Genomic DNA, 27,534 nt, shown 5'->3' with positions numbered 1-27,534 from the left:
TGGTGGCTTGATGTGCGTCTCACTGCAGATGAGTGTGCGTAGTCGTGTCCAGATCGTCAGCAGCTCAGGCATAGCAATTTTCTTAAGTTTCGACCGCTTTAAAGCCTTCTCGCTCGCATAAGGATGTAGAGTGGCATGACTGTGGACTTTGCTAGTGGACTGCTGGAGGTCAAGGGTGTACACGCATACAATGTTACGTTTTATTGTATCGAACCAACAGTACTCTTGAATATATTGTGTCCGCGAGCAGACACACCCATTAGTCAATTCTTTACTAGTTCTTGTCCGGATAGACTACAGTGCGGTAGAAAGCGCTGAATTGTAGCGTGGCCCGTAGCATGGTCCCTTATATGGGAAATTCAGAGGGAAGCCCCTCCGGCAGGGGAGGGCGGAGGTTCTTTTGAGAAAAGCTAACTCACTTTTTGTTTGTTAGCATTGAGTGTGCAGCTATGTTTCTCAACGGAGACCTCAGATGGAGGGGTACTAGCCTAAGAGTGTTTGCACCAAGTTGCTAATGCCAACTTTGTGCCCGACTACGCACAATTCATTCTCGGCGCACAGAGTGAACGCTCCTCGGTAGCAAGTAGAATATAGGAACAGCCAAACAGACGAGTCAGCGGGTACTAAAACAGGTCATTTTAAGAGGAGCAAAGTGTAGCTTTGCCTGTTAGGCTCTCCATGGTGGCACCCATGAGGGACACGCTCACTGAATAACTAAGTAGTTGATATCAATTAACAGATTCAGCTTACGCGTGTGATGGCACCTTGCACAATGCAGGGGGAATCGTATTCAATAGGGAAACTCCTGACTTCTAGCCTAGGACTGCACGTCGTTCTATTTACAGACTCTTGGTAAAACGGCTGCTCGGGTCTATGCAACAGTTGTCAGTACTAGTTGCTCCAATATTATGTAACATCCATAGAAGCGAGCTACGCAATTACTACCAAAATAGATACGGTCTGCGTTTTGCGGGTTCCATGCAATCAGTAGGTTCCGTAGCTCAGCAGGTTAGAGCGTGTGGCTGTTAACCACAAGGTCGCAGGTTCGATCCCTGCCGGTACCGGCTTTGTTACTCTGAGTATCACCTTTTGCCGACTCTTTACGCTTCCATTATATAAATAGGTGCTTCTGTTAGGATGTGTGTATTTTCAAAATGCTATCTCTGTTGAGAGAAATCTGGTGGGCGGGAATGTCTTTCGGCCGCAATTTCACTGGCAATCCAGTGTGAGCCCTCACCTCAACACAAAGTGCCTGCATATTCACTAAACACTCCAGAATAAAACAAGTATCTCATTTACAGTTTGAAAAACATCGAATGGCGCTTCGAATGCGACGGCAGCTGCAGCCACAATCAATACCAGCCACTGCAGGTCCGCTGCAGCATGAGCAGTAGCAAAGCGGGTGTGGATCTGCCAGCCTCTTAGAGCCAATAGGAAGCTGCCATCCCTGGAATCACAGGGAGCGCAAGTGTATTTGTGCGTTCCTTAGCGAAGGGGTTTAGCGAAATCCTCATCGAACTCTCTGAGTGTGCATCCGTTTCCAAGGCCACCTCGTAGCAGCGGCAGCCGTGTTGCCAACGGTAGGATTGCGACTTAGAGCAAGGCCAGTTGAAGCCGTAGCGGGTGGGGGCCAGCCGGCAGCAGCGGAGGCAGCGATAGCCTCAACGATCAAGGGCCTTTACCGGCAGCTCATTAATAGAGAGAGAGCAACAGCAGCCTGCAGGAGCAGCTCCCGCTGCTGCTGCAGTAGGCGTGGAGCTGCTGCATCAAAGGCAGCATGCTGCATTTTACGTGTTCACGGGGGCAGCAGCAGCAGCTGCTGCTGCGGCAGGACCTGCACATTCTCAGGCAGGCTAGCAGTCCGTGCTGTCTTGCTGCTCGTTAGGCCACGGCTCTGATGTATGAACATCCAGTGCGGCAGCAGAGGCGGCAGGAGGTGCTGCAAACTTATATTTGCCACTACTTTGCTTGTGCTGTTGAAGATTGTCGCACATCGACCCCGTTTCCTAGGATCAGCTGCCGCGGAAGCCGCAGCAGTCGATACAGTTTAGCGTGAAGATGGGAGCCTGTGGCAGCAAGAAGGTCCAGCTGAGTCGCAGCGGCGATCAGCAGCAGCAAAAACAGGAGCAAAGACAGGAGCAGGAGCAGGAGCAGCATCCAAAAGAGCAGCAGCAAGACCAGCAGCAAAAGCAACAGCAACAACAGCCTCCCCAACGGCAACAGACAGAGGGAGACCTGCAAGAGCAGCCAAGCGTCAGCGCAGCTCACGCAATTGGAGTTTCGCTGCCTAAGCAAAAGAGTCTGAAGGAGCAGCAGAGAAGACGCCTTTCAATTTCTGTGACGGTTGTTGAAGATCCTGCAGCATCGGCAGGGACGCACGGGGTAGCCTCCGCAGCGGCACCGATGGCAGTGGGTAGCTCAAACACTAAACTGAACGGTGGGGATGGTGTAAGTGCCACCCAGGGCAGCAAAGGATACGCTCAAGTCGTAGGGGCTGACAGCAGCAGCAGGAAGGCGTTGTCGTTTTCTTGCTCGAACAACGAGGAAAGCACCGACAATCCGGCAAGGGCCGTGACGGCAGCAGTGCCTCATGAAGTTTCTGCGGCTGGGGCAGTCTCTCATGCAAAGGCACCTCTTAAGAAGCAGACTTCCACAGTCGAGCAGCGACGCTCTCATGAAGGTACCTCGGCAGCAGCAGCAGGAGCAGTGCCGCCTGGCAACAGCAGCCTGAGTACGAGCGCTGTCTTAGCTGAGAAGGGCTTCTGTCCTGATCTGCCCCTGCTGTTTACACCTCTGCCCTTCGCACCAGAGAAGGCATGGCTACACCTGGAAGACATCACTGCGCAGTTTCTCTTGGAGCACTTCACAGCCGACTCCCCAGACCCCACCAGATGTGCAGTCTTAGGTGAGCTTCCCTGTGGACGAGGCGCTTTCGTCATGCGATTTCGAAGCCTCAGCGTCAGAGGGGTTTGTGCGTCATGATGCTTCACCACATGCCCATACACATGCACAAGCCATAGCTATTTCAAAGGAGGGAGGGCAGGTGGTACAGAGTTTCGGAGTTTCACGAAGACCTGGCAACCTAAGGGCCAGTTCAGGGGCAGAGTTCTGTGATACAGGTGTGCATGCACACCACTAATTCAAGTTTCAAAGTGTTGGGGTTGTTGGCTTCTCCAGGGTTCCCTGCGCGTGAACGCCAGCGGGGCTTCGATAACAAGCGGATGGATTGCGTGGTATGTCAGAATCTGTGCCCCCTGGCGACAGCAAATGCTTTTGAAACATTCTTGAGGGGGCACGGCGTCCGCGGGGTTGTTGTTGTGAGGGGGGGTTTGCGCGCAGCTGTCTGCAACTGAGGGATGCGGCAATTTCGACGAGTTCCAGACGCAAATTGGTGTTGGCTGCTCCTGCAAGAAGGGTCTCAAGCCGGAAAGCCCCAATCAGGATGACTTTTCCTTCATCAGGTATTTCCTGGAGTTGCGAGAGTGCAGAAGGGGCTTGGGGCAGCAGCAGAGTCCATCGGTGTAGGTAGGCTCTTGGTGCAGTTCAAGTTTTGGATTCGAGCGGGGGGGGGGGGTTAGGGGTTGTCTCAGCAGGAGTAATCGTTCGGGGTGTGTCTGGCTGCACTTCCGCGGCTTTTCAGGTGCTCCGCGTTCGGCGTCTATGGGGTGTTTGACGGCCACGGTCCTAGCGGTCATCAAGCATCGGACTTCGTGCATCGCGTGCTGTTGCTGATGCTGTTGTCTCACCCCCTCCTGAGAACAGACCTCTCGGTAGCCGTTGCGAGCGCTTTTCACGCCGTAGGTTTGCCTCCAGGCCTTGAAGCTTCATCGCTTCTCCCTTTTTCGTGTCAGAAGGAAGCTTCCCTGTTGCCTTTTAAGGGTCTTGCTTGGGGCTTTCTAGCGTCCGGTTGCACATGCAGACCCACAAGGCGCTTTTGGAGTTTTGTTCCGAGGAAAAGAATGTCGACTCTTCGCTTTCGGGCACGACTGCCACCCTGGTGCTGCACGAGGCGGGCAGGCTGACCGCTGCCTTTGTGGGAGATTCTCGCTGTGTCCTCGCAAAGATGAACAGAGACGGTAGGCCTTGACTTAGCGGTGATCAGGCGTGGCAGTGGGGCGATGGCGGCAGCTGGCAGATGCCTGCTGATCAGCAGCGCCATGTGATCGAGATACACATGGATTGCAGCGCTCAAGGCTTCGGCCTTCGCGATTGGGGTTGCTACAGGCACGATAATCCCTGCCTTCGCTACGGTCGACCACAAGCCTACGAACCCTTTAGAAAAGAAGCGGATCGAAGCGGCAGGTCAGTTCGCTGTGCAGGATGCGGGGGAGGGGCGTTTCTTGACGTCACTGCCTTGTGCACACGGCCGCCTCATGCAAGTGATGCCTCGGGCGTCTGTCTACCTTGAACTCCCCGCGCGATACGGACAGCGTGTCGTCTGGGGATCAAAGTCGTTGGGTCTGCGGTATATGCATGTTCGCGTGCATGCATGCTTGTCTGTGTGTATGATGGGGGGTGTGTATCTATATATCTGTGCTGTATGCATATCTGTATGTATGCATATGCATATGTATCTGGGTACCCACCTGTAATGTATCCATGTATATATATGTATATATCTGTGTTTTTTGCACGCATATATATACATTTATACACATACATAAATTTAATGTGTGTGTTTGTGTGTGTGTGTATGTGTGTAACAAGGTGGCGAGGTGATGCGCCTTGATTGTGACATCCCACATCGCGTGTTCGTGAAGGATCATCTGTTTCCTGGTCTGGCAATGAGCCGAGCCATCGGGGATGGCATCGCTCACCAAATAGGCGTCATATCGGAGCCGGAAATAGTCCAGGTGGGGGTCTATGATTTCCATGTGGCTGGTGTTTGCGCATCGCTGGCGTTCAGCATTGGGGCCTAGCACGGGATGCGCTGGCCGCTGGCTCTTGAGGTGTATTTGCAGGTCCCTCTAGACGAGAACTCCTTGTTTTTCATCGTCGCCAGCGATGGGGTGTGGGAGTTCATCAGCAGCGAAGAGGCAGTCAGCATTGTGGCCCGTGTAAGCCAAGTGTGTGTCCTCTCGGGGCGGTCGTTTATATATATATATATATAAACAACCTCCCCAAGAGAACACACGCAGTCCTAACTGACCACAAGCACATCCGAGTGCCGCTAGCATATATAGATACATATGTATATGTATGCAGCAAGCATGAGGCTTGCAGCTCTCTGGACGCGTCTGTAGTTATGCGGAGCACATGGATATTCTTTGAAACACACACGAGCATTCTTGTGACGTGGCAGCGAAAATAACAGGGCCAGCGTTTGTCGCTTGCAATGTGCAGTACGTCACGGGGAGTCCGGATGACTCGGAAAGGATGAAAGATGCAGCAGACCGCCTCGCATATGAAGCTTTCAGGCGCTGGATCGACGAGGAGGGCAACGTTGTCGATGACGTGGGCACGAAGTGCCTGGTTTCCTTTTTTAACCCTAATACATACGTTATACATGTATAAATAACTAACATATACATGTATATGTTGAAGCGTATAGACCTCACGCGTAGAGGCCCAACAAAAGCCAAGCAAGCAACACACACTTTCTTTGACCAGTGCATGCCGACTGCAATCATAGACACCATAAGGGCTTGATCCGGGAGTCACGCGGCCTCAAATTGAGCGGCTGCGCAGCTTATTTGAAGGCGTCTCGTTTATGAATGCTGATTAGGGTTTGGAATTGCTTGTGTGTGTTTTGGTTCTTTCTGTTCGCACAGGTAACCGTAATAGTCGTGTGGGTGGCGCGCTAGCGAGCTCCCGTCTCCGATTGAAGCTTTCTTTTTTGCGGGCCTAGTGCTTCCAGCAGGAAGCTCCGCCACGCAGGAGGCAGCAGAAAGCTGTCATCGGTTGTAGCGAGCTCGCGCGCAGGGTTGCTGCTCGTATCTGTGTGCTTCTATCGGCCTAGCTGCAGCAGCAGCGGCAAACTTAGCCCTTACGACCCTATATTCTCACGAGGCTTCCGATGCGCACTACAGGCGCAAACGAAGCAATAACGACAGCATCGAACTTCGGTATAGGTCAGAGGATTTACGCAGCGGCATAAAGGGCCCTACTGCAGCGTAGCTTTTGTTACGGGGCTTTGGTTCATGACGAGGTAGGCAAGGGCAGATGCAGCTCCCCATAAGTCTGCCTGAAGAAGCTGACCGTCCAGCAGCAAATGTTGCAGGAGGAGCAGGAGGGGTAGGGCGCCGTTGCTGCAGCTAAAGCTGCCGAATACCTCTGCCTCGCCGGTCGGATCCGTGCGACTCCACAAGAAAAGCAAAAAAGAAAAGAAGCACTGCTGCTGCTGCGCTGGGGGTAGCAACCCCAGACCCACTAGGGCGTACGTACACCCAGCGCCAAAGGACAACAGGCGGAGGAAGCGCTGCCTACTGCCTGTCTCTGCTTCCCTCGCGTTGCTGGCAGGGGCGCTGCTGCTAGTCGCAGCACTGCGGCCGCTGCTCCTCTCCTCGATACTGCAGTGCCTCTCGAGCAGCGGCAAATACGTATAGGCGAACGAAAGGGCGAGGGCAGCTGCCAGGGAGGCTTCTCCGCAGTAGAAGAGAGGCGACACGAGACGCCATGGCTGCTTTTCTCTAAAGGCTTTTCGAATGTCAAGGTGGAAGAGAGAGGCAGGAAGAGGGTGTCCTGCCGCTGCTGCTGCTGTTGTTGCGGCAGAAGCTGCAACGCAGAACAGCAGGTAAGCCCGGCTGATAGGCGGCAACGAAAGCACCCACTGTCGCCAAAAAGATGCAATCTTGGATTCGAACGCTGTGCTGCTGCTACTGAACCCCAAGAAACGCAGCAGCCCTTCCTGGCTGCGCTTCAAAATGCCAGTCTTCTTGTCCCCGAACGCCTTCTGCTGAAAATCGCTGACTCCCTGAAATCCCAACGGGAGGAAGCGGCCACGCCGTGACAGGTAGCTGTGCTGGTCGTGCTGCTGTGTCAGCGGCTGCTGCTGACGCCAGGCTGGCTTCTTTGGGGTCGTGGAAGTGACAGCTCCCACGGGGGAAGATCTCACCGCGCAGTTCCCGCTGCTGCTGGCGTCTCCACTCAAGCGGATTTCCCGGCTGAACACGTGAAGGCCTTGTAAAAGCAGCAGCAGCAGCAGCGAGACTTGAGATCTAGCCATTGCGCTTTGTCGCTGCATTAGCAGCGGCAGTAACAGCTACAGCTGGTGGGCCATACTGAAGGAAGGCTGTCTTGTTCGGGCACTGCGGATATTATGCCCCTGTGCGGGGAGATGCTGTTGTTGCTGCCGCTGCCAGCAAGCGGCTGCTCCTGTTGCCGCTTGTGTTGCTATAATCCGACTGGAATCCGGACTGCGGCTGTAGGGTCGTGTGTTTCCCCCCTTCAGTGCTACAGAGAGCGTTGCCGACTCACGAGCAGCCCCGCGCCTAATGCCCCCTACACATACGACAAATGCGTGTCTTGCGTCTCAAAGCATTAAAAAGCAGAAACTATAAAGTATATAATCGCAGTCAGCAAGTCGTTAAGCCACGCAGGAGACGAATCGGAGCGACCGGCCGAAAGCATCGAACCCCATGGGGCTGGCAGCTCTGAACAAGGGATGCTGGATCCCAGAATTCGTCGTGCATGCAAATGCACTTCAGCTAGAGCTTGCGTTCACAGACGCGCATTTAGCTCGCAGCTTATGTTGTTCAGGGGCCTCTTACGGGCCATTTGCACGGAACTGCCTCCTCGTGGTGGCTGGCATCGTGCCGAAGTCTGCCGGCGAGACACCAAATGGGCGGGAGCTCAGTGCGCTGTACTTACAGCGGCAAGGTTTCTTTCTGCGAGGTATGGCCCGTGTAGCGCCGCCTTAAAGGCCCAGAAGGCGGTAGCCCTCGCCTCAAACGGCCCCGCCGCTCAGTTGCGGCGCGAGAGAGAAGACATGACGCGCAAGGGAACGGCTCTAAGTAGCCTTGAGCAAGTGCAAAAGACAGTAGTCTATCACGACCTAGAGCCGCGATCACCGATGGCAACAAGGGTTTGCCGCGCCGCTCGGAAGTGCAGCCTTCAGTCTATGTCTATCTAGAGGAAATGCTGGTAGACACCCATCTTAGCGGTCCAGGCCAAAGAACTCGCACCCTCAATGTAGGACCCTCTATAGCGCTACGTCAGAAATATCCCCCCTTCCTTCCACCAAAACAACGAGAGCATTCAGCGGCGAGGCCTGGCCTCGTTATGGTTTGCTGCCACTACAGTTGAGGCTCTCATGGCTCGTGTCTGTTTTCGGGGCTGCCTTGTAGGCAGGCGAATGGGTTTAGAGCTCATCCTTGACCGCCTCGGAGGGAGTCCACTTTTTAGCATCCTTGAGCTTTTTCAACTTGGGCAAATCGGAGACAGGGGCGCGACCGGCCAACAGCTGTTGCAGGAAGGAATTGATGCTTTCCTGCACACCCGAACGCATGCAACCAAGCGCTGCCTGCCATCTCTATCCGCCACTGACCACCCTTGACAGCTGTACGTACACCCCAAACGCACGCCCTGAAACGCACCCTGGTAAAATTGCCTCGGTGGACAGCAAACTTCCCGCGGGCCAAGTGAACTGCGACCACTGCTGGCCATCCGAATGCCAAGTGCAACTGCTCCTCCAGGTCGAAGTTATCACCACCTATGAAGCACAAACTTCGAAGCCTAGGCAGTGGTGGCCCTTAGGGCTCATTGTGCACACCCCGCAATGCCTCCGTCGCATCGCAACCCTTGAACTCAGCAAAACCCCCTCACCAAACTTGCAAGCAAGCTCCGGCCCCTACGCCCTCCCCGCCTCCTACCTTGAAGCCAGAGGAACTTGACAGGCACAGTGACTGACGCCTTTACGACTTGATTAAGAATTTCAAGATACTCGTGTCGGCCCTGTACGCCCGAATCTAGCACATCTGGGAGGAAGGCCAAGATGCACAGGGTTTCGCTGCAGTCCGAAACAAACTGAGAGTCCGACAAAATCTGTTCTGCCGATGCATTTGCCCTGAGACGAAACACAAACTCCAATATTTACGCCTTCCAGAGCAGAGACAAGCATGTGTGGCATGGATGCATGCATGCCACACACCCTAACACACCCTAGCACACGTACACTAGCTTACACACATACACACATTAACACATAAACACACAAACGGATACACCCCAGTAGACCCCAAGGAGCTTTGGCCCTGTGGAATCACGGCTTGGCCGCAGCGCTCTCTCTCTCTCTCGCGCGCAGGATCAAGTGGGCAGAGCCAAGCGGCGCAGAAAGCAGGCACACGAGAATCGTTCTCCGAATCCGTACCCATAGAATTCCATCGCAAACTTTGCGATATCATCGGCGGTGCGCTGCCCCTCATAGTCTTTGACGAGCGAGTCCGACTTAGGGCCGGCGGGGAATAACTTCAGCGTCGGAAAACCCTAGAGCACAAAAATCCGAGCAACAGCTCCCCAGACGTGGAGAGTTCTAGGAGGCGGAGACAAGTTCCCGACAGTAGGGAATGGCTGCAGAAAAAAGCCTTGACATGGAGAAGGCTATCGCGCTACAAGGGCAGCCCGATCATCGAGGGCTTGACGGACTCGAATGCCAAATCGTGAAGCGAGGACTGTCTCGGTAGTAGCATCGATCTTGCCAACTTTCACCTTCCCCTTGAGCTGCGTTGCAGCGTCTTCCCACACGGGAGCGAGGGCCTTGCAGTGGCCGCACCAAGGCGCGTAAAACTCCACAAACCTGCATTGCATGCATACACCACAAGGGCTGGCTCCTGCACTGTGAGTGCCCCGCTAATGCGGCGCTCAGAGGTTCTTGGGAAGCCACGCCACAATGCATGATGCGGCAGGATACTGAACTTGACTAAGCGAGACAGCAGGAAGGGCTGTGAAGCCCTTCCTGCTGTCTCGCATGCAGGCGAAAGGCCATGCTGCAACACGACGGCAGTCTAGCGGGGTGCCCTCTCCCTCCTCCCCATAAGGTACACAAGGAGAGGCGTATTCCAAAGCCCTTCCTCCCTGGACTTGTGAATACATGTACATACACGCCATGCCTGCACGCGTGCAAGCGGCTTTGTTCGACAAACTACACGTTATTTCACGCAGCCTCAAAGCGCAAAAAAACGCACCACACGTTCTCCCTGTCTTGCATCACTGTCTTTTCGAAGTTGGAGTCCGTCAGCTCAATAACGTCTGAGGGACCGCTGCTCTTGGGCTTGCTGCTGCTGCTACCGCTGCCGCTGTCGTTGCTGCTCTTGCCGCTGCCAGGATCGATTTTACCTGGCAACAGCACACAAGACCACTGCAAACCCTAAATCCAACTTCATGGCGCTAGGTGAATCCGCCAAGGGGCCCAACGCACGCACACTCACGCATAAACACACACACACACGATTGCACTTCCGCACATACGCGTGAACGCAGTTTACCGCTTCTAGCTTAGTTTTAGCATTTACCGGCAAGTCTGGCTTTTGCGAGTTTGCCAGTATGCATAATGACAAAGTCCAGCAAGGTGTTGGCGTCTCTGTTGCCTTCGAACTTGAACGTCTTTGGTTTTTTTCCACCTAAAACAGACACACACAAGTTCCCTGGACTTGCAGCGTCCCTCAAGTACTCCCGTGGCTTTCCGCATCGAGAAGGCAAGCTTTCCCCCACGAAGGGGAGATCGGATCCCCCGCTGGACTGCACACGCCTTCCGCATGCGCCTTCTGCCAGTGTTGCTGCGTGGGCAAGACGCCAAGGCCTAGAGCATACCTCTACCCACAACCACCATAATCGTAGGGAATCCCTTAACGCCGAACTCCTGCATGACCGATTCGTCGCTCACTGCGACAACAGAGGCTACGCCTCTAAGGGCCTTTGAGACTTGCTCGTAAACAGGCGCAAACCTCTGGCAGTGCCCACACCTGCGCAAGACAAGCCCTATACCCAAAATTCAGAGCCTTGGGAAGGAGCTAGCGGAGCGGCGAGGAGGCAAGGCCCCGTAGAACCCTCTAACTGAAAAGCAATATCTTCTCCCCGCTGGGAAGAGGGAGAGCGAAGCGATACGACCTGAGAGCTCCTACTTCGAATCTGGCCTTACCATTCTGCGAAAAACTCGACAAGATGGAGGTCATGGGAATTAACAACTTGCGTTTTAAACTCCGAAGCGCTCAAAACCTTAACGGGGCTGCTGCTGCTGTACAGCCCAGCTTCGGCTGGGCTGTACAGATACCCAAGCACTGCAATGCAGGCGGCAAAAAGCAGCCTCAGAGCGTTGCTACTTCTGCTCTTTTGGCACCTGAGTGACGCCATGGTAGCTTTCAAACGAGGAGACACGGCAGCCGCCACAGCTGTTGTGCTGCTCCAAGAGCTGCAACTTCCTAATTCCAGGCGCCTCGTGCCGGAGACAAAAGTAATTTTTCCTGCTAAGATAGAACTTTGTCAAGAAATGCGCATTAAAAACCATGTACTGTTCCCGTAGCTCTTAGCTGCTGCAGTTGCTGCGGCTGCTGCTGTCGGTGCTGCTACTGGTGCTGCCAGTGTCGGAGTGGTGTCTGCCCGCCTGCAGCTACCACCGTATCTGCTATCATGAAATATTATGCTCTTAGCCACGAATCACATACATAATAGCAGCACGTCCTCTGACTAGCCGCAAACTGCAATATCGAATTTGTAAATACATCGAGGAAAACGCCATTACCTGTTGGTCTTCACGCCTTGCGTCTTCAGCCAAAGTCAAACGAGATTGTGGCTTGGGGTTGGGGCTTGCTTTCCGCTGATACTGGTGCTTTGCGCCGTATTACTAATACTCTCTCACTTTGCTTTCTGTCTTCCAGATGTCAACAAGGCATAAGGCTGCCGAAAATCGGCAAAGGCTGCTGCAAGTGTGTTGAGGGTCTCTGACCCTAAACAATCCACAAGTATCAGCACCCTGTGTTTACTTCAGCAATTTGTGCAGCTCAAGCTGTATGGGTGGGAATTCCGTGCACTTGCTGTTGTGTTAATGGTCAGAAAGGCAGGGCAAACCAGCCCTACAGATGCCACGCTTGCTTACGCTAGCTCGGCGAGAGCTCCTACCGTTTGAGCTACATGTCCTCCCTGAGGTCGCCTCATACTAATGCATCAGGCTATAGCTAAAAGCGTTTTTGCTTATGTGTTGTTTTACTTTGAGTGGCTACGTGACGCATCCATCAACCTATAGAGCATTGCCTGTACATACGCTGGTTGTCTGTGTCTTGCCGATGGACTGCATTTTGTGGGTTGTGGTGTGTTACGCAAGGCTTCTATGAGTAACTGATAATGTTGGAATCCTTTTGTAACTGTCCATCCGCGGGATCTGCAAGGATATACTTAACTCCAGGTGCTTGTTCCTTTCCCTGCATTGTATATTCTGTGCAGGACTGCACAAAATATACGATGTGCCCTTAAGCATCAAGGCTGGCCATACATAGACACGCTGTTTCACTGCGGACTCCGCTGCACTTTCTTCCCTTTTTTTTGGTGGAGTTCTCCACAAGAGGGGAGAGGGGCGGTTAGGGGGTTCATGGCTGCACCATCAAAGCAGTCGGAACACACAGTTAGTTGCACATAACATCTGGATGAGTCGCACGCATCAATGCGTGTTATCGTACCGAAATTACAGTACTCAGGAATATAAGAAATATACAAGCATTCAAACCAATCGGTTACTTCTTATGTGTGGTAGTGCAACATAGCCCGCTGTATCTCCTCGCCGCCTCTGCTCCCCTTCCTGGTTTTCACAAAACATGCCTCCATGTTTTGTACCAGCACATTAAGCTCGATTGCGTGCAGGGCGCCGGAAGCGTTTGCACGGAATCTTCACTCCCCAAGGGCGCAAAAACGCAAAAGACAATACAAATGAGAGGAGGAAAGCGACTAGTACGCGCCACAGTGAAAGAGATCGGGACAAAAGGTAGACGCACGCTAGCCAGCAACGAAGGAGCGCGGAATCTGAAGTAACCGAGTTGGCGTGATGCCCTGCTATCGTCAGAGGGCTGATATGCGTGAACCTGGTGATGCGAGAAGACCTATGACAAGTAAAATGTGTGCAGGGTATCAGAAAATGCACACTAGTTCAGCAGCGCCTCTGCGCCTCAAGAAGCAATCTCTGCATGCAAATACAGCCGGTGCATGCAGCTTCGTCGACTTCAAAGCCGCAGAACAGGCATAGGGAAGGCTGTAGGGAGGGCATGCTTGAGAGTGCATACGCAGAAGTTTGCATTCAGAGAACACCTCAACAGTAGTAACAGACTGCCTTCCAGCGATACGCGCCGATGGTGATGGCCATTTCAGGCAGAGAATGGACTGAGTAAGGCCATTTTTCAATGAACTAGAGGAATTCAGTCCATGGCAAGCAGCACTATCAACAGCACAAAGCAGCGGTTTTGCCTCAGGAAACGAAATCAGCAACTGGTCCTCCGTTAATGCCTGAGACTGGTGGATCCTATCCCATTTCACTAGAACTCCCGTACAGTGTGTTCTCAACAATTGGGTTCTAGAGTTCAGCACCCGTGCGGCGCTTTTTGTGGACACTCCGCCTCCACGCAGTTTGGTTACCGGAGCGACAAACTTCGCGAATGATTCTAGAATTTAAAAAAAAACTTTAAGGCCAGTTTTGATAAATCTGTGGCGTTTTGAACTTCCAGGAAAATCCATAGAGCAGGGAAAGTACCGATTCACTAGAACATGAGAAATGGAACTCGCCGCCTGGCCACAAACTTCATCCTTAGGTCACCTTCGGATGCATCTGATACATCAAAACCAAATCTGCTGGTTCGGAACACGCAGCCGGACTCCGTTTATCCTGTGACGTGTTCCTCTCTCTTGAGCACTACGCATACATTTGCATCCCGCCGTTGCTGTTGCTGCTGAACCCGGACAACCAGGTCCAAGCCATAATCCGAGGGGTGCTCCCCAGTCTACACGGAAAGCAAGAGAGCAATGGGTGGACGAGTGTACTGCTGTCTTAGAAGCCCACTCAGCAGAAGGAAGAAAAACCGAGCGGCAGCATTTTTGTAATCATAGGGTAGCACAACCTACAGAAGAGTGCGCTTGGTGCGCTCCTTTTGTCCATTTACCTCAGGGTGGACTAAGTTCTCCGTATTTATGGACATAAGTGCATGTCAGTCATGAAGGCACTCCAGAAAGCACTCACAGACATAGGGTCCTTACATGCAACCTTTCAGGAACCGGTGAATATTCCAGACATGAGGTAAGAATAGCTGAGCGACTTCCTCAGCGGCGATAAAGCTGGAGTGATGGAAGAAATTGGCGTATTTTGCTGAGTCTGTCCTCAGCGACGTCGATGTTATCTGGACCCTTTACCTCGGCCAGTCCACTGCCCACGCCTACACTCAAATCTATCCACATCCTTCTAAGAGCCAAATGTCTTTGCAAAAGGCCTGGTTACAATAAATGCGGGGCTTCAGCTGCTGACAATCCAAGAACGACAGTGCATACATTCCTGGATAGGGAATGAAAAACAACTTTCAAGAAGAACCCAGAGAATCGTTGAAGCCTCTCCGCAGGAAATGCACATCACATTGAACGTATCACTCCTGTTTGCCGGCTGCGGATGTTAGACAAATCCGCGCCTATCATAGTGAGGTATGGCTGGAAGATGTAGATTTACCTGCAAAGAGAGAACTTTTGGTGCGTTTGGTTGGATGGACTACCCGCGAACTCCCGCAAACTTCCTGCCAGCATTTAGGGTGAGTGGTTGGCAGCTTCCTAGTTGCTGCCCATGGGAAACAGATGCGGCAGACTTGATGTGCCCCTGTACATGCGTGCTCTGGATTTGTATCAATTTGTGTGACACTGTAAAAGGAGTCCACACTGCCATAGTCGCCTATAGCCAACAGCTGCACAGGCGTGAATCCAGGAACCAACGGGCTCTAGATAACCCTGTTTAATGCATAAAACGGATTGTCATGGCTGCCTAGTTATGCAAAGCCTAGAAAACAAGGAGAGTGCAAGCTGCCAAGTGCATTTCAGGAAACGCAATATTCCTAGATTTGAAGGCCTAATCCGTATAGTGTCCCAGTTAGGTGTTTAAAACTCTAGGCACTCTACTCTTTGCCTTTAGCAGGCAGCCCCTTTCTCTTAACGTCTCTTCAAGGCTGTCCACCAGTTGATGCGAACCGGTTAGCGACGAAGGAGGGTCAACCAAGACGCAGGCAGTTAGCTAGTTGCTTGGCAGCCGTACCCTGTGCTATTGCACACACTTCCTTGCATTCACGCTCTCGTCGGCACGCTGTCACACCTGCAATATTTGCAAAGTTGCTGCGTAATTGGCTTAAGAGCGAAGGGATTCTATGTTCAAGGGAATGTACTGCCTGCGTATTTGCGTATGGTATTTGATCCCTACTGCATCTACGAGTCCACCAACACAGAATCAATATATGATATCCACGACGAGAAGCCGCCACACATCGTGAAAGCAGCTGCTGAAAAGCTGAATCCAAGTGCTGTATGTAGCAGGCTCTTCACGAAACGAGATTACCGATTCTCTCAAAAGCACTTTATTCGTTTTCGGTGTCACGTAAGCTTTTGGGAGGTGATGCATTCTTCAGGCCGCTTCCTGGCTGAGGGATCGGTCACCTCGGCCGTTTTCTGCGTGAACGTGTTTCAGCCCGTTTATTCTCAAGATTTTTGCATGAGTTTCGCTTTGAGTTCAACTAGGGCAGGGGTCCACTGCGACGCAGTTGATGCCGGAAACATGACATACTTTCTCTCTCAGGTACTGGCTAACACCTCAACCAGCTCAAGAAGACTACGTACCTTTGTGCGGCTTCAGAGGAGTGGCCAGCTTTACAATTAGGTGAGACATTTCCATCGCTGTGGGGCCGTTGCCAACCCCAAGATGTCAGCTAGGAGCTTTGAGGCCCTATCAAAATGGTAGGGAGAAGCTGTTATCACTCCGTTCTGAACACTTGAAGTGTTGACTCATCCAAGATCACCACCAGTTCGTGGCACTACGTATTTGAGGCGCGGCAACACTTCGCCCTCGCCAGCAGCACGCAACGCGAGGGGACCTGGAGGGCTTAACTAGTGCACTAGAAAATGTACTCAGTGTACATACCTTTCACAGAACTACTACATCATAATGATCGAATATTTACACATGTGCGACTGTGCATGTCTGGTGGCATGTATTTAAAGGTTCGATCTTTAGGGCGAACGATATGTACCACGGGTGGCAAGCTTACAACTAGAACGTATTTAGAAGTTGGAGTCGCCACAAAGCGGCAGATAGGGGGAGACTTTAGGGATCCTGCCGGCACTTTGGTCATGTTCATTCTCGCGTTGTTCCTCTGCAGCAAAATCTCGAGCTGTTTGATCCTCATTGGAGCAGAACTTTCAGTAGTTTTGGTAAGAGGCGTTCCATGCTTTTCACGTAGCAGGCGTGCCGCTGATATTGTACGGAAGAGCGATGGTATTTGGGTGTTTAGAAGCCCTAGCTCGCCGGAATTCGAACGCTGTCTTTGCACGTTCGAGTCGATTGTCGGCAGTGGCCCTTGGATGGGGGTTTAGTCGCGCAAGCACAGGCAATCGAGGGGAAGATCCCTAAAACTAAGTGTGGAGTAGCTGCAGCTATGGGGGAAGAAACAAAAACTGGGGGAAAAAGAAGCTGGTGAATACTACGGTGTACATGCAGTTTTGGAGAGCCCCCATGCAGGAACAGCCGCCAAAACCAAAGATCGCACAATCTGCCACACTCAGCAACTATGAAATAGCCATAGAGGCTGATTAGGAGCTATCGTTGAAGGCGCCAGGGTCCTCAGCAGCTAGAGAGGGGCAAGGACTGCCAGTGAGGCCTCTCACATGTGTGAGTGTGTATCCTAGCCCGCATGGAGGTTGTCGAGAGCGCTCTACTCAATCGAGTGTGCGATCCTCCACCTTGCTTTGCTCCTGCCCGCATCACGTGTAGAGAATCTTGAGAAAAAGACTCCTTCGCTTTCAGAACAAAGTCTGTGTATGACCAGCTGACTGAGCTATGCTTCAGTGTAAACACAGTATCGTCATCTCCGCGGGCATCGCGTTTTGGCTTCATTGGGAGGGGTGTGCTGCCACTTTTTTATTGGTAGCGAACTACTCCCCGTGCATCGCGGCTCTCATATCCAACAACTAGACATAAGGCCACGACTAACATATGGTATCTTAGCCACAGTCACCTGGCTAGTCCCACGGCACGCCGCGAGGCCATCAAGCGAAAAAGAGCTAGCTGGATTTGCCGCATTTGTTCGGCTTGCCTCTCCCCAAGCTGCGCCTGCTGCCTCCGTTCGTAGAGTGACGACGCTCACCCACGCAGTCGAGCCACCATTAAAAACTGCAATGCACTTGCAGCTGACGGCACTGTGCTCAGAATTCACTGCCCTTAACTCCAAAGTCTAGCTTACCCAGCTGTCCCCTTGGACCCTGCAGCGCTGCAGTCCGACACCAAAGGGCACCCCCCTCCTCATCCCATGTAGGCACTCCCCAGAGCAGCAGCAGCTGAGGCTACCGAGGAGGCAGCGCGGGCAGCAGCCATCTGGGGTGCTGTGGTAGTTATCACTGCTACTGTGGCAGACACTGCAGCCCTCCTCAGAGCGTCTCGGATGTGCTCGCCGCTACCACTACTGCTGCACCTGCTACTTGTGCTGTGCGAAAATGCTACCTCCCCCTGTAACTCCATTTGCCACTGCCCGTGCTGTTCGCATACATGGTGGTGCGAAGCTGCCTGCGGCTCCGCAGCTTGCCGTTAGAGGGGCTTGCCTCCCCTCCCTTCGAGTGCTATTCCCTTTGCTATTAAAAAACCTAGCTAGCCGCGTAGGGCCAGCTGTCGTGTTGAACGTCATATTACGAGCAGATTAGGCAGTCAGACGCCGATATGGAATGCCCCTGAGACTAGTACTTGGCCATGCCAAGTGTCAAGCTGCCTGCTACTACCTAGCCGCCGGAAAACAATCAACCGGCCCTTGCTGGTGCACGAGAAAACTCAGGGGGCTTCACTTGCTTCAAAGCATGACAAGCAAGCCACTGCACTTGCCGTCGTTACTACTGCCGAGCAGCGCCGCAAGCATAAAGCCATATTCTCAGCTTGCAACGCCACGTACCCGTCCATCGGAAACATCAAAAACCAAAGAAAATCAAATTAGTGCTGGCGACCACTGTTGCTGACAGGCTTCCTGCTGCTGCTGCTGTGTTTGCTGCTACTGCTGACGCTGTGTTTGCTGCTGCTGCTGACGCTGTGTTTGCTGCTGCTGCTGACGCTGTGTTTGCTGCTGCTCGGCTGGTTGCTGCTAGACTCACGAGGCTTCTTGGATGCGCTGCTGCGTTCCTCCGAGGCGGAACGCTTCTTGCTGCCGCCCTCGCCAGATTTGCTGCTGCTGCTAGACTTTCTCTGCTTATCATTTGTACTTGCCTTGCTACTGCTGCTGCTAGGCTTGCTGCTGCTGCTGCTGCTGCTGCTGCTGCTGCTTGGCTTGCTGCTGCTGCCACTGCTGGTGCTGGGCTTGCTAGTGCCACTGCTGCTGCTACTGCTACTGCTTGGCTTGCTGTTGCTGCTGCCGCTGGACTTGCGGCTGCTGCTTGTGGGCTTACTGCTGCTACTTGGTTTGCTGCTGGTGGTGGTAGTAGATTTGCTGCTGCTGCTGGTCTTGCTGCTGCTGCTAGGCTTCACATCTCGGCTGCTGCTGAGTTTTGCATTGTTGCTAGACTTGGAGTTGGCGCTGTTGAGCTTGGTGCTGCTTGTAGCGGTGCTGCAGCTGAAAGGAGCTTTCTCTGGGCTGTAACGTCCATTTCTAAGGTCTGCGGGCTCTACTACACTTTGAAGCTTGCTGCTGCTGCTATTTGCTTGCGCCTTGCCCTTGTCTACCTGCATACTGTTACTGCGCCTAGCGCTCCCCCTGCCGCGACTTGTGCTTTTGCTGCTACTTCTGCTGCTACTCCCGCTGCTACTTCTGCTGCTACTTCTGCTGCTACTTCTGCTGCTACTCCCGCTGCTACTTCTGCTGCTACTTCTGCTTCTGCTGCTACTTCTGCTGCCGCTGTCGCTGCTTCTGCTGCTGCTCGTTCTGCTTCTGCTTCTGCTTCTGCTGCTGCTCCTGCTCCTGCTTCTGCTGCTGCTTCTGCTGCTGCTCCTTCTGCTTCTGCTTGGGCTCTTTAGACGCCTCTTCGCCACTGCAGCGGCAATGGCGGCTGCAGCAGGGCAAGCCTCTCTGGTGATGCTTGGGCTCCGTCTGTCCGTGCCTCGCTGGGTCTGTTGCTGTTGCTGCTGCCTCTGTTTCAGAAGGAAATCTGGGATTGGCTGCTGTTGCTGCTGCTTAAGGAGCTGCTGTCGAAGCTGCTGCTGGAGCCGCTGTTGTTCCTTCTCGGCTTCCTTTTCCCTTTGCCATTGCTGCTTCTGCTGCTGATGCAGACCCTGCAGATCCTGCTGCGTCTTTTGCGCAGCCGCAAAGACGCTGCCAATATCGAAGGCTTCCCCCTGTTGCGCCCGCAGCTGCTTAAAAACTTGCTCTTGCTCTTGCATACTGCTCATACACACACATACACACACACACACGAACGCACACCAGCATTACATGCACACACACACACGAACGCACACCAGCATTACATGCACACATAAGGAGCGCTCAGAACTCGCATTCCTGCATTCCACAGTCGCCTGATATCTTCAAACCCCAAGAACGGGAGCCGCCAGCAGACGGCAGGCGCGCAGCAGTGACAAGTCTGCAGCTCGGTGCGTACTCGATCAGAATTTTCGAAAGGTCCTGGTCGGGCATTGGTGCCTGTGCAATATACTCCAAATTCTTCTTCAACGCATCCCGAAGCTTCTGAAAGCCTAGGTGCACTCTTCCAGAAAAGTGTTCATCCAAACGACGGTCCGTGTCATTCGCTGCGGCACAAGCGAGAACGACACTGCCAAAGCCCTCAGCTCGAAAAACGCTGCTCGTTGCTGGCGTCTGTAAGGCCTTGACGCCTTAAGAGACAGTGCAATGCTCGGCAGTCTCGTCTGCTGCGCGCCCTTATACGTGCTCCCTACACCAGACCCCACAACTTCGAGGGGAAAGACGTGCCCGAAAGAAGAGCTCCACAGACGTCGCATGGTCTTAGCCGTTGTGTCAGCTGCCCTTCAGCATTCCTAAAGAGAAGTTTGGCTCTTCGGGTTTGCAAAGATGTAAGCTCCAGCGATACAGCCATCGACTGATCAATGCGCCCTAGCTTGCCTAGGTCTTCCATCTGCAGCCACATGGTTCGCATACACATATGTACAAAGATATAGATATATGTACATATGTATATATATATATCCATATACATATATGTATCTGCCCGTATACATATATATCTATACATTTATTTATGCATATCCACACACATACATATATAAATATGTACCTTGCACAATACGAAACAACAAAATGTGACGTAAAAAGCCCTTTTGCATATGTAGAAGCATCTAGGAGAAGGCCTCCTGGAGGCGCTCGCCTACTTTTCTCGGCGCAAGCCACCGTGCGTGCCTCTAGGCCCTTTGCTGCTAAAGGCAGCAGCACGCATGCATGCCTGCCTTGCCAAGGCCAGGAAAAGCCCCGTCCCTTGCTGGCATTGCATCCGCATCTTCAACAACTCACGCTTGCAGGTGTGCCTCCAAACAAGGCCGCCACTTACCTCCTTGAATTTTTGGGCAATCGATAGATCCAGCCGCAGCACCTCCGGATGCACTGATTTCGCGTCATGAACCCCAGGCAACGACGCGCAGTCCACACGCATCTGTACATACACTCGAGGTCCACAGTAAGCGAACCGCAGCCCTCAAACCTCCCCTCCCTTCTTCCGGCCCTCTCCGGCCTGCATACACTCTATCGAGTCTGCAAAGCAGACTGCTCCGTCGCAAGCCGCAACACACCGCATCACAAGGCCCCACACTTAGACACACCTGAGCCGTCTGAACCTTCTTGTCCGCTTCTTCCACAAGCGCTCTGCAGAGCTGCACCGCCAACTCCTCGAAGCCATACCGCTTCTGCTTCCGCACGACGAAGTACTGCTCTCTCAGCGTCTCGATGTGTCTCTTCTTGCAAGGCCCCAAGTAGAACTTGTTCTGGCCACAAACCACACACCACCGGCGCCAGACGCATCTGAGCGCAGCAAGCGCGAAGAGTGGACAGCCAGTGGCTCATGACGGGTGGGAGACTGCCCCGAATAGGTCCCCTCGCCCAATAGGCACCCTTGAGAGCGAGAAAAAGGCGTCGAAACCTCACCTTCATGTTGTGATAGTTCTGCAGGCAGCAACACACAAGGAGGGAGGGAGCAGAAGGCGCACAAATACGCACGCAGAAGCGTACTTAGGAGGCGCACAGAACGCCTTCAAACTCTGGACCCTCTAGGAGACAGTGCGCATGCGGTCAAAAGTGGTGTAGCCTTGCGGGGCTGGTCGGGAATGCAAGAAGGAGGGGACAGGAGACCCACGTTGCGAATGTTCAGCGTGAGGAATCCGGCCTGAAATCGCCACCAAAGGCACCCGAGTTTCCGCAAATTTCAGAAGACATTCGCGTGTCAACGTATGCATGCAGTGGAGCGAGCTCCTGCTCACATTCTGTGCCTTGCTGTCAACTCGGAGATTGAACGGATCGGAAAAGGGCCCACCGCGAGGCGGCAGCACGTGCATGGAAGGGGCGACAGGCTTGTGTCTGGGATTTTCTGAGGCGTTGCAAAAGGGTTCATCAGCCTTCCCGACGCACCTCATTCTCGAACAAATCGTGCGGGCAGAGACCTGTCAAAAAGTACTTGCAGACATTTTCGTCGGTAAAGGATTGGTTTCCGTCATCAATGGAACCCATAAGGTCCGACCACTGTTGCCTCAAGTGATGCATTTTCCCAATTCAGCTCCTTATGATTGAGGTGTTTGCGGACAAACGTAGACTCGAGACCAGGGGTGCAAGAGAGGCCCCGCTGGCGGCAGCGGATTCTCTGCAGGAGAAGGCGCTGCGCGCTCTTGATGCTTCGGAATCGAGATGCAAATGACAGCAAATAAAACGGGTAGTTTGAGATGGAGGAGTTGGGAATAATGAGCGATTCTGGCTGCAGGGAGTCAACAGCGTCGGCCGGAGTGAGCCGGGCAGAACGTGCCCCCTGGTCGCCTCTTGGGCTTCGGGTTTGCGAATCACGATCTGCCTTCAAAAAATCTCAATATGATCAGCAGCGCGTCGACAATGCTCGCGGGCAAGAATGCCACGTTATGAGGGGTTTTAGCGCAAAAACGCATCGAGGAGCAGGCGCTGTAAAACGGCAGCAAACAGTGAGGCGCAGCATGCAGCAGTCACCAGCCCCACCTCCGCGCATTTGTGCTCGCTCCCTCTCCCTCTCCTTCTCTCTTTCTCTTTCTATTTCACTCTGTCGTAGCTCGCTGGAGGGCCTTTAAAAGCCTCCATCAAAAGAGGAGAGCGGGCAAGCGACAGCATCAAGCGAGGCGACTGTTTTTCGTGGATTCGCAGCATTTTCCGGTGCTCCCTCCCATTCAAGCCGATCTTCCCTTACTCCCGCGGCGGAGCTTCTCAGCCCCCATAGCACCCTCTCTCCTCCTTTCTTAAGCGTTTCTGGAACAAGCACGACTCAGTGCCCCCTCCTCTCCCCTGCCCGCTGCTTCCAAAGCCGTTGACAGCGCTTCAGAGCTTTGATAAGCGACCCCCCTGCCTGCCTGCTCCCCACCTGCTTCGCCAGCCTCCCCTTCGCTGCCCCCAGTCCAGGCTGCAGCAGCGGAGGACGCCTCTGCTGCTGCGAATTCGTGTTGCCGTCAGCGCCTCTGGCGTGGGGGGGTCAAGACGTCTCACGCGCTTGTGCAGGCACCATGCCGCGAGTCCGTCTTAGCGGCAGCGAGAAGCCACCGGAGGGATGGGATCTCATTTCTCCTCCGCTGCTGGAGTTCGAGCGGCAAATGAGGGAGATCGAGAATGAGCCGCATGAAGGAAAACGCAAGTGTGAAGCCACGTGGCCAATCTTCAAGCTTCATCATCAACGATCGCGATACATCTACGAATGCTACTACAAGAGGAAAGCCATTTCCCGTAAGGACGGGCAGGCAGACTCTCTCTCACTCACACACCCACATGACAAATTCCTCCCCTATCATGAGACTCCTTTCCTCTTGCTCTGCTGCGGGTGGAGGTACCACTGCTGCTGGTGATTGCGCCTTCTTTCGCGTGATTGAGGCGGCTCATCCCCTTTGCTAGTGGACATATTGCCGAGTAGTAGCAGTGCAGAACGAAAAAAACACACAGGCAATTCATCGGATCGCACGCAGCAGAGGCCTGCATGTCATCGCGGTGTCACACTGCAGGGTCCAAAAGGGATGTGGCATGTGCATTTCTCCGCGATTTCGCGCGACTTTTTCCTGCTTCACTTTCAAAATTGCAGCCCTCGCATGTGTTCCGCGCTTTTCACCGAGCACGCAGCGATACACGCCAGTACAATACTTTTATTGCGCGCTCATGCATCTGCATGCAGGAGAGCTGTACGACTATTGCGTGAGAGAAGGCTGGGCAGATGCACGACTGATTGCCAAGTGGCGAAAGGAAGGCTTCGAGCGTCTTTGCTGCCTGCGCTGCATTCAAACCTCCTCCACCAACTTCGGCACGACTTGCATATGTAGGGTGCCGAAGCACGAGCTGCCTCCAGACAAAAGAGTACGTCATACGCGTAGCCCACCGTAGACTCAAGCATTTGAACACATCACAGGCATAGACTCACAAACACCCTACATAGTGCGTGCTCAAGGAGTCGGACCCTAGTGAGCCGTGTGCCCCCAATCGATCACACGCTGAGCTCCTCACTGCCTTCGCGCAGCTTTCCCCTTTTACGCTTTCGTGCCGTCTTCATGGGCTACTGCTTTCCCCCCTTAAGCCCTCATTTTTTTTGGAGGCGTCTGATAGTCGGGCGTCTGGAGTTCAGAACTGTCGAGAAAGCGCCGGATGCTGTGTCTTGCCACTGAGGGTGTCGAGTTGCCTGCTTTCGTCTGTACCGCGCTCGCCTTTTGCGGCTCGCAGTGCGATTGACCAAATATCCATGGGAAAGCCTCCTTAGCTGGGCAGTTGCCTTTGTGCTACACTTCGCAAGGGGCCGTCTAACAGAAGCAAAAAGGGGAGAGGGATGGATGGCACGTGCTGGATGTGGCCGTCTCGGGGTGTGTCCTGGGGTGCTCGCAGGTGGTACAGTGTATCCACTGCGGGTGCGGTGGTTGCGCTAGCGGCGATTAGCTACGGAGCGCACTGTATTTACCAAAGGTGCGCATTCAGCACCTGAAAGCATGGTGCATGGCCTGCCCGGCCACGGGTTGCTGTCTGCCTCGAGGCGCGTTCCGTGCTACTGAGCTGTACGTACACCTCGGGTGGGTGCTGCATTGCAAGAGATGTAGGCAAAAGACGTGCAGCAGAAGCAGCAGCGGGTGTCACAGCGCGGTAGGTGCTGTGCGTGCTGCTAGGATGTTTTAGTGCAGTGTGGCACTGCCAGAGAGCAGCGGCAGCCGCTGCCGTGGGTGACCCTCAGCCTGATCATGGGGAGATTATGACGTGGAGAGGTTGCGGGCACTTGCACCTCCTGCTTACAGTAATGGGAGCACCTACGAAAACTGTGAGCGCCGCTGCTGTAACGGGGGCAGTTCAGCTTCATTAGGGCCCATTTGTAGAACTACGACTCTGTCCATCTGATGGGGTGTTTCGACGGCGCGTTCGGCCTCCAGGCATTACAGTGACGCTAACTGTAGGCCTTCGTTCGTGGCTTTGGGTTGGAACCAGGTACTCCAGCCTCACCTTACTCGTAGAGCGCTTCTGTAACGCCCTAGTGAAGTATGTGGAGCAGATATGGGCCGATAGGGAGGACAGCGTGCCGTGCGCGCGGAGGTGGCGCGAGTTACACACGACAATTTGGCTGTCGTATGTAACTATTTAAGCCCTCCATAGGGCGACACTTAAGTTGACACTCATTTAAGATTACTGAAGCGTTGTGGAGTGCTTTTCACAAGAGCCGCCTCCAGTTTTAGTCAAGACATCCGCTGTGGCGGGGTAGAAACAGCTGAGGTGCGTGTTGCCGTGCCCTCTCGACGCGCTCCGCTCCGAGAGCAATCACAGGTAGTTGCCCTGAGAATGCAGCACACACGTGCTCTCTCAACACGGGATGAACCTATTGGTGAATTCGTTCCGAAGGCTTGATTAATTTTGCTCCTGTAGAAGACCCTGTTCAAGTCTTTAGCTCAGCCCGGAGAGGCGCACACACCCAACGGGTGCCCTGGAGATGGCTGGATGTAATGACAGATTTCGACACGAGGCTGCAGGCAGCAGAGCCGTCAGCGTAGCAGGGTGGAAAGCCTGCGCGCTCTGGGTACGTCGAGACACAGGAATCTGGCTTAGGACCTGGCAGCGCTGCAGATGTGTACGACACAGATTCTGCGTAGCGGGAAGCGCCTAGGCCGGCGGCATTCTTAGGATGGACTTGAGGGACTCCAGTTTTGTGCAGAATATCAAGCGCTTTAAAACAACACCTTATTTCGGCGGATGCAGCAGACTGTGTGTGCCTGGTTGGATCGGGAAAAAGCTCGTCGTGTTGCGTATTTACAGAGTGACCTCCTCGGCGCAGGCGTTGGTGATTGACTGCTTTGCATGTTCTCCCTCGGCCGATGGTAGCAGGAGCAACCGGATATTTTGTTTAGTAGGAGTTCGGAGGCCTTGAAACTTGCGACTTCGAGCTTTCAGCTTTTCGGAATGAGCCGCTGGACTGGTGGCAAGCCCCTCCGCATGCATCTCTGGACTCGCGTGCTGCATGTCTTGTTATGGCGTTTCGGGCAGAAACCCTTCTTCTCTGAGCCGGAAGAGCCCTTTGGGCAACATTTACAGCATTTCAGCTGCCGCTGATGAATGCGCCTCGGGTTTGGTCTAAAGTGTATCGGTTGGTGGGCAAAGACAGCTCAAGGCTTTTATGGTCCCTGCGTGAGCACCCCGAGCGGACGCTGCTCGTTCTCCTGCTGCAAAAAAGCGTCTCTTTAGGCTTCACAGAGAGCGCGATCGGTTCCTTGCTCTCTCTCTCTCACTCGCTCGCGCCTTCCGCGGCCGAGGGTGGTATGTAGTCGCTGGGGATCAGTATGTTAAGCCAAGTGTTTATTCTCTCCCCCCGGGGAGACTGCCTGATTAGTCGCGACTTCAGACGGGACGTTCCTCGAGGCGCAGCGGAGATATTTCTCAGGAAGGTTCGATTTTGGGGTCAGCAGCAACAGCAGGAAGTCTCAGCCACCAGCGATGGCTCGCCAACAGTCGCAGCGGGCAGCGAGGCGCCCCCTGTCTTCACCGTGGGGGGCCTCTCTTTTGCATTCCTACGGCGCAGCGGCCTCTTATTTGTGCTGGTTACGCAGCAGAACCCTTCGCCATCCCTTTTGATCGAGGTGCTCCTCAGGATCGTCAAAGCCATCAAGGTCGCACCCTTGCACTGCACACTGCACTGTACAGTTTACAGACCACCCACCCACGTCCTACGCAGTTTCCTGGAAAAACGTTGCAAATCTCAGTCTTAAGGTCCTCACCTGAACCTCGCTCTCTCATCCGACAGCCTGCCTCTCGCCTATCAGATTCGTACTCTCACCGCTGGCTCCGTGTCTCCCTCGTAGTTGGTGCTGCCTAGTCATGTGAAAGGGCCGCTGTTTCGCGAATCCCGGCGCATCTGCAGAAAGGCCTGCAGATAGAGGCCTTCGAAGGGGCGTATGAACGGACAGACACTGCAACTCGTGTTGCAAATTCATGATTCAAAAAAGTGGTGCCGCGAGGGAGCAGCTAGGCCGGAGTTCAAGAATATCTAGGTGCGATTTTTCGGCTGCTCAGGATTTTTGCGGCGTGTTGAGCGAGGAAGTTGTGCGTCGCAACTTTGTGCTGATCTACGAGCTGCTTGACGAAGTGTGCGACTGCGGATACCCACAGCAGTCGGCCACAGAGAGCCTCAAATCGGCGATTCATTCGGAGGCAGTCCTTATAGAGCCACAGCCTCCAAAAACTCCGGTAACAATATGTATATATATGTATATGTATATATATATGTATATGTATATATATGTATATGTATATATATGTATATGTATATATATGTATATGTATATATATGTATATGTATATATATGTATATGTATATATATGTATATGTATATATATGTATATGTATATATATGTATATGTATATATATGTATATGTATATATATGTATATGTATATATATGTATATGTATATATATGTATATGTATATATATGTATATGTATACATATGTATATATATGTATATATATATATATGTATATATTTAGAGGCACCAACACCCGGTCTGTAGCGTGGCCACGTTCAGTCTGAACTGTTAAGGCAGTATGGCGCACACGGCGATCTTTGCTGACGAGCGGCCTCCTTGCAATGATGCATGCGCGGCTGTCCGCGCAGCTGTCTGCTACGGCTGGGGCTGTGGCTCTGCATGCGGCTGGTGCGTGTGCGGTTGCAGCCCGTCTCGCTGCCTTCCTTCGTGAGTACCAGCCCCAAGAC

At 53.3% G+C, this 27,534-nt stretch overlaps 4 protein-coding genes and 1 non-coding gene across 5 annotated transcripts; 4 read left to right on the top strand and 1 right to left on the bottom strand.

The window, feature by feature from the left end:
- Positions 1-990: 990 nt before the first annotated feature.
- On the top strand, positions 991-1,064 carry Trnan-guu. Its single transcript has one exon. It is a non-coding gene; the product is annotated as a tRNA-Asn (tRNA).
- A 994-nt stretch (positions 1,065-2,058) lies between these two features.
- Positions 2,059-5,804, top strand: LOC34621990. Its single transcript, XM_026336872.1, has 11 exons — positions 2,059-2,668; positions 2,708-2,905; positions 3,178-3,233; positions 3,340-3,461; positions 3,641-3,797; positions 3,920-4,076; positions 4,225-4,302; positions 4,708-4,853; positions 4,962-5,057; positions 5,344-5,454; positions 5,772-5,804. Exons 1-11 carry the CDS (start codon positions 2,059-2,061, stop codon positions 5,802-5,804), a joined length of 1,764 nt encoding a protein of 587 aa, XP_026192657.1.
- A 2,495-nt stretch (positions 5,805-8,299) lies between these two features.
- On the bottom strand, positions 8,300-12,087 carry LOC34621991 (protein disulfide-isomerase A6). The gene is made up of 10 exons (XM_026336871.1): positions 12,029-12,087; positions 11,075-11,410; positions 10,747-10,898; positions 10,449-10,556; positions 10,122-10,272; positions 9,583-9,733; positions 9,308-9,423; positions 8,811-9,004; positions 8,535-8,650; positions 8,300-8,428 (listed from the first exon to the last, which is right to left on the bottom strand). The coding sequence occupies exons 1-10, from the start codon at positions 12,085-12,087 to the stop codon at positions 8,300-8,302; spliced, it is 1,512 nt and encodes a 503-aa protein (XP_026192656.1).
- Positions 12,088-18,427: 6,340 nt separating this feature from the next.
- Positions 18,428-27,331, top strand: LOC113147185 (AP-4 complex subunit mu-like; the record flags this gene model as incomplete). The annotated part of the gene is made up of 4 exons (XM_026336870.1): positions 18,428-18,599; positions 26,274-26,431; positions 26,835-27,008; positions 27,311-27,331. Coding segments are annotated over 4 exons (525 nt in total), but the record flags the coding sequence as incomplete, so codon positions are not given.
- LOC34621993 (protein BUD31 homolog) lies at positions 22,823-24,227 on the top strand. Its single transcript, XM_026336857.1, has 3 exons — positions 22,823-23,039; positions 23,479-23,657; positions 24,177-24,227. Exons 1-3 carry the CDS (start codon positions 22,823-22,825, stop codon positions 24,225-24,227), a joined length of 447 nt encoding a protein of 148 aa, XP_026192642.1.
- Positions 27,332-27,534: the final 203 nt, after the last annotated feature.

The sequence above is a fragment of the Cyclospora cayetanensis genome, unplaced genomic scaffold (genome assembly GCF_002999335.1).
Source record: "Cyclospora cayetanensis isolate NF1_C8 unplaced genomic scaffold, CcayRef3 CcayRef3_contig_150, whole genome shotgun sequence".
Taxonomy (NCBI): Eukaryota; Apicomplexa; class Conoidasida; order Eucoccidiorida; family Eimeriidae; genus Cyclospora; species Cyclospora cayetanensis.
The sequence above is the reverse complement of the archived record's forward strand: the minus strand, read 5'-3'. Positions and strand labels throughout refer to the sequence as shown.

Excerpts from the sequence above, each read along its gene's own strand:
- LOC34621993 (XM_026336857.1), top strand. The coding sequence starts at position 22,823 with ATGCCGCGAGTCCGTCTTAGCGGCAGCGAGAAGCCACCGGAGGGATGG. Across the intron at positions 23,040-23,478 it reads CAAGAGGAAAGCCATTTCCC|GAGAGCTGTACGACTATTGC; the intron begins GTAAGGACGGGC and ends ATCTGCATGCAG. Across the intron at positions 23,658-24,176 it reads AGCTGCCTCCAGACAAAAGA|GTGGTACAGTGTATCCACTG; the intron begins GTACGTCATACG and ends GGGTGCTCGCAG.
- LOC34621990 (XM_026336872.1), top strand. The coding sequence starts at position 2,059 with ATGGGAGCCTGTGGCAGCAAGAAGGTCCAGCTGAGTCGCAGCGGCGAT. Across the intron at positions 3,462-3,640 it reads GATGACTTTTCCTTCATCAG|GTGCTCCGCGTTCGGCGTCT; the intron begins GTATTTCCTGGA and ends GCGGCTTTTCAG. Across the intron at positions 4,854-4,961 it reads CGGAGCCGGAAATAGTCCAG|GTCCCTCTAGACGAGAACTC; the intron begins GTGGGGGTCTAT and ends GTGTATTTGCAG.
- LOC34621991 (XM_026336871.1), bottom strand. The coding sequence starts at position 12,087 with ATGAGGCGACCTCAGGGAGGACATGTAGCTCAAACGGTAGGAGCTCTC. Across the intron at positions 9,424-9,582 it reads CTTCACGATTTGGCATTCGA|GGTTTTCCGACGCTGAAGTT; the intron begins GTCCGTCAAGCC and ends TTTGTGCTCTAG. Across the intron at positions 8,651-8,810 it reads CAAGTTCCTCTGGCTTCAAG|GTGGTGATAACTTCGACCTG; the intron begins GTAGGAGGCGGG and ends TGTGCTTCATAG.